The following is a 5,296-nucleotide window of genomic DNA, read 5'->3' as shown; positions in this document are numbered from 1 at the left end:
TCAAATCTCATTGAGTGAGGCAGTTTGCATCTATTTTATCTTTTACGAGTACGAACCTAAGTCTCTTTAATTGTAATTTGAAAACGGACGCAATTTAATTTCCCGTCCTCGTGGAAGATAGGCTAATCAGTGGGCAAGTCTGCCACTTCGGCCCCTGCCCCCTCCTCCCGGGTGCTCAGTTCCACAGCTTTATCTTAGGAAGCAAACGACCCAGATGACTGTTACCTCCTCCCCCCGATTTAAGCAATAGACATAATTATCAGTCCCATCCCACAGCCGGACTCAGCACTAACATCTAAATGGAAAGGTCTCTTTTCCACCCAAGTTTAATTACAGGATGCCCATTTCTCAAGCACGGAGATATTCCTATTTCTGGGCGCGATGACATCGACCAAGGGATTTCTTTAGGAGAGGAAAGGTAAGATTCCGGGATGTACGGATGAAGGTGCCGCTGTGGCAGGGTGCCGAGTGGGCTGCTCCCGGCTGGCCTCCCCCTTTGGAGGCTCGTGGCGTAATTTTTCACTTACTTTGAATCCTGATTGACAGCTCTTGTTCTGCGCAGCGGAGATCTGATACACCGCCACCCCCCCCGCCCCGGAGCAGCAAGGCAGCTAGGGGGACACGAAAGACAATCTGGCCCAGGAGGTGCTTAAACCAGCGCTTATGCACCCGTCCCATCAACGAGTCCCTGTTCCCATTAAAAACAGAGCAACTAACTTACTACAGCAGGCACTCTCACAGAGATTTTTAACACTTCAAATATAAAACGGGCCTCGTTTTTTTTTTTTTTTTTTTTTTTTAGTTCAGTCATTTTAATCGGCTCTATAAGAAAGCACCAAAAAAAGTGGAAAGAAAAAAACAAACAGAAGAGCCTGGAGTAGGCAGTTACAGAAAGCTTGAAATTTTTGTCTGTAACTGAAGCAGGAGAAACATAGGAAGGTGGTCTACAGAAAGTGTGAGAGGACCTAATGCTTCGTGCACGGGACACTCACAAAAGTAGTTTAAAAAGCAGTAACAATCAATTACGAAGGACGATAAGAGCTCTTGGAGGGGTTGTCAGAGACCAGTTTTATTATTTTCCCTTTATTGTAAAAGTGCAAAATCATTCTGTACAAATCCATCATATAAAACACAGCACTCTGCAAAACATACAAAAGCATGTGGATCTCTAACAAGATCTCAGAAATTATGTTCTCCGTGTGCCCCTAGTATCACGCGGCAACAGTTTTAGATCTCACTGTGGGACAGTGATGGTAAGAACTGCACCACCTGAACAGCGAGATGGCACATCACCTTTTAAACCTCGAGTAGGTCACAGATACCCTGTCAGTTCTCAAGATTCAAATAAATTACATAAATAGGAGCGGGGCCGGGCGCCTCCATGCCAGTGTCCGTGCCGTGCCCCAGCGGGCCCCTCACAAGTCGGGGTAGCCGCAGTAGTAGACGGCGCTGCTGGCGTCCGACACGGCCGACGAGATGGGACCCGCGACCTCGGGCGACGGCAGCGCGGCCGCCTCGTGGCCGCCGTAGGGCAGCCCCAGCTCGGGCTTGCAGGCGAAGCGCAGGTACTGCTCGAACTCCGTGCGGTCCACCTCGCCCAGCAGCTCCTCCGGCCGCAGCTGCTCCAGCTGCTCCCGGCACGGCGCCGACGACTCCGGCGGCGGCGACGGCTGCCCCACGGCCCCGGGCGGCGGCAGCGGCGGGCCGCGCCCCGCTCCCGGCGGCTGGCACTGCCCGTAGTAGGCGTGCAGCGGCGCCGGGCAGCCCAGCAGCCCCTGCAGCGACCCGCCCGCGCCCAGCGCCTCCCCGGGCGGCAGGTGCCGCCGCAGCGACGCGCCCGACGGGCTCTCGGTCGCCGCTGCCGGGTACTCGGCGGCCGCCGGGTGCGGGCCGTAGCCGTAGGGCACCAGCGCGCACTCCTCCTGCAGCCCCGCCGCGAAGAAGGACGCCTCGCTCTCCGCCGCGTCCAGCGGCGACGGGTCCGGCGTCGGCAGGCTGTAGCCGTCGAACGCGGCGCCCAGCGGCGGACAGTCCCGGTAGTGGCCCGCGCCCGCCGCCGCCGCGTAGCCCTGCTCGCCGTACGCCAGTCCCAGGCCCTCCACGCACATCCTGCCACCGCCGCCGGACACCTCGCTGCCCAGCCCGGGCCCCGCCGCCGCCTCGGCCAGGCCGTGCTGCAGGAAGCCGCTCTCCACCCGCTTCAGGCGCTTCACCTGCTTCCGCCGCCGCGGCCGGTACTTGTAGTTCGGGTGGTCCTGCATGTGCTGCACCCGCAGCCGCTCCGCCTCCTCCACGAACGGACGCTTCTCCGCCAGCGACAGCGCCTTCCACGATTTACCTGCACCCACCGACACCGTCAGACCGCCCGCTCACCGAGCGGCACCCGCGACCGCTCCCGACGACACCGACACCGCCCCTTGCCCGCAGCCCGCGCCCCCAGCCCCGCCCGGCTCTGCGCCATCCTCGCTCGCCCTCGGACGCGACCGCCACACACCGGGACCCCTGCCCGACGGCCCACGCATCCTCCCGCTCGCCGCCCACACCCCCGACCCTGAGCTTCCCCCGCTCTCCCGGACCCGCCCCACGGGAGCCCGCGCTCACCCAGCATCTTGCTGAGCTCGGCGTTGTGCAGGTCCGGGTTTTGCTGCGCCAGCCGCTTGCGCTCGTCCTTCGCCCACACCATGAAGGCGTTCATGGGACGCCGGATCCGCGCCTCGCCCTTGCTGCGGCCGCCCGACGGCCCCGACGCCGCCGCGCCGCCCTTCGCCTTCGCCTCGCCCAGCGGGCTCAGCGACTCTGCCCACGGGCACATGGCCGGCATCATGATGGGCAGCGAGCACCGCCCCGGCACCTGCACCTGGTCGTCGCTGCTGGCGTAGCCCGCATCGGGGCTGCTCATCTCGCGCCGGCACCGCTCCGCACCGCTCGGGACGCGCTGCCCACCGCCGCCAAAGCCGCAGCTGCGGCCAGCCCAGGGCACGCACTCGGCACTCGGAGCCCGCTCGCTGCTGCCGGAGCCCGCGCCCGGCCCGGCCCTATTTGAGCCGCGGCGCGGCCAATGGGGCGGCGGGGGCGGGCGCGCAGCCGGACGGCGGCCGTGGCTCCCGCGGCGCTGCCCCGCGGGGCGGCCCCCGCGGCTCCTCCCGGCTCCTCCCGGCGGGGCCCGGCACCTGAGCGCATCGCGGGCTCCGCCGCCGCCAGCGCTGCCCCCGCCCCCGCGGCTCGGGGCACCGGCAGCGCATCCGTGAGCGCCGCCGGCTTCAGCCCTGCCCTCCGCAAGGGCAGCGCAGACCGGCCCACGAGGCCGTGCGCTGATGGACATCCCTGAGCGCAGCAGATACCAAAGAGGGGAAAGGGACAGAGTATCTACACTAGTGCCGAGATACCCTTTGACACTCTGAGAGGCACAAGCGGCTTCTCCTGCACGTAGATGTGGGATGTAGCTTGCTAATGAGAAGACATATCATCATCTCTGCCTCACACTTCAGCTTCGTATCCTCTTGCGCTACCTGAGCATTTTCCCCCTCGTTAGCCCATTAAAGAGCTCAGCTCCCTGGACAATAGGATGCTGAACCCAGAGTAAACCCTATGATACATATCCTCTCCCACTTTTTCTTTCTTCCTAATAAAGCTATTCAGTGTCTGTCGGTAGCATAAATATTCCTTGTAGTTATTAATAATACGTTGAACTTTTTAGTACTTCTTGCTTGTGCCAATACGTTACCCGGATTCCTCTGATTTGCCCAAATAAATAAACTGTAATTACAAACAGATGTTTGAAAAATGTCCATCACTTCAGAATAAACAGAATTTTATCTCAGCACCATTTATGTTCTGCTTTGGCACACAAACTAATGCAGAATACGGAGTTTTCATGGATGCTTTGGTTAATATTTGCATTGTTATGTGGTGCTATTAAATGCATCAATGCTTATTTGAGAAACCGCTCAGCTTTAAACTGAAGATCAAAGGGGTTTATTTTGTTAAGGACACCTTTGTTTGGGTAGCCACTTTGATCAAATAAACCAATATTGTAAGAATTCTCGCTGAAATTAAATGAATGAAGTCAGAATAACCATTAACGTATTCTAACATTGAATTTCCTGTTTCACACAACGTAAAGCTTGCTCCTTTACACTTGATGGACAGATGCTTCAAAAGAAGAAGATCGCAGTAGCGGAGCTGCCAGGGACGAACACAGGTGAAGACAATTTTCCAGTCATTTTTACATTTAGCTTTCTGCTCCCCACTGCTTTTTATAGATTATAAACCAGCTATATGTTTCCAGCATAATAATTAACATATTTGTCTCTGTTGTAAGGAGTCGAAACTGTTATCAAAAGACTGATATCTGCCTAAACCAAACCAAAAAGTTTTAACTTTCTTTTCCTCCATTCCAGGACTGGTGCTAGTCCAGCACAGAGGCAGCGATTCAAGCAACCGTGCTTTTAGTCCTTATATTACATGCTCTAAAAAGCAGCTGAGGCGAAAACAGTGATCCTACATATATGTGTTTTAAATTAACATCAAACTAGTATATAATAGCACCATTCTTGCAAAAGTATTATGCACTTAGAATTGACTGTAAAATAAATTAATGGTGACACTGCGCTTGCAAAACAGTCAGCCCAGAATTGGCGATAACCAGGAACGCTCGTCAGGAATAAAGTGCTTTTTTTCACTCGTTTTTATTCCAGCGCCTTCGGGACACTACCTTAGGACATGCCTGGGTAAGGCTGGTGTACTAAGGGCTTCAGTTTTATGGCTGAGCTTGTGACATTTTCCGACCCGACGTGCCGGGACTCAGAGCCCTCAATCCCAGGCCAGCCGCCCCGAGACAGGCCACGCACGGACGCACGGCCGATACCCAGAGAAAATTCTGAATTTAAAAGCATCAGAATCGTGTTTAAAGAAAACTCATGCGTGAGGAAAGCCTGTGTATTTTTCCCTGCGGATAACAGAATACTCAGCTGAGGGAATAAGCAACATGACTTCCAAGCAAAACAAAACCCCAGTAGGCAACAACGCGCTGCTCTAAGGGAGCCGGTCCGTTTCCATTGCTTCCCAGAGCAGCTTCCAGCTCACGCCGCGTTACTGACTCGGACAACACTAACCAACTAGGAGTTTAAACCGTAGGAAAGAGTGTTACCTTTTTTAAACCAGTTGATCTTGTTAAAACGCCAAATTTTCCCTTTCGCTCTAATTAGCAGAATTGAGCCAAGCGAAAATATCCCGCAGGAGCTTTTACTGAAAAAGTTCAGCGAGTAGAGGGACTTCTTGCGCATAAAGCTTGCAG

At 55.8% G+C, this 5,296-nt stretch overlaps 1 protein-coding gene across 1 annotated transcript; it reads right to left on the bottom strand.

The window, feature by feature from the left end:
* Window positions 1-1,044: 1,044 nt before the first annotated feature.
* Window positions 1,045-3,035, bottom strand: LOC119698167 (transcription factor SOX-17-like). The gene is made up of 2 exons (XM_038129803.1): window positions 2,602-3,035; window positions 1,045-2,338 (listed from the first exon to the last, which is right to left on the bottom strand). The coding sequence occupies exons 1-2, from the start codon at window positions 2,897-2,899 to the stop codon at window positions 1,416-1,418; spliced, it is 1,221 nt and encodes a 406-aa protein (XP_037985731.1). The 5' UTR covers window positions 2,900-3,035; the 3' UTR covers window positions 1,045-1,415.
* Window positions 3,036-5,296: the final 2,261 nt, after the last annotated feature.

Source organism: Motacilla alba, chromosome 2, assembly GCF_015832195.1.
Source record: "Motacilla alba alba isolate MOTALB_02 chromosome 2, Motacilla_alba_V1.0_pri, whole genome shotgun sequence".
Taxonomy (NCBI): domain Eukaryota; kingdom Metazoa; phylum Chordata; class Aves; order Passeriformes; family Motacillidae; genus Motacilla; species Motacilla alba.
The sequence above is the reverse complement of the archived record's forward strand: the minus strand, read 5'-3'. Positions and strand labels throughout refer to the sequence as shown.

What these genes read in the sequence shown, in the direction of transcription:
- LOC119698167 (XM_038129803.1), bottom strand. Translation starts at nt 2,899, where the DNA reads ATGAGCAGCCCCGATGCGGGCTACGCCAGCAGCGACGACCAGGTGCAG. An exon ending in CGAGCTCAGCAAGATGCTGG is followed by an intron (nt 2,339 to 2,601) that starts GTGAGCGCGGGC and finishes CGGTGGGTGCAG; the next exon opens with GTAAATCGTGGAAGGCGCTG.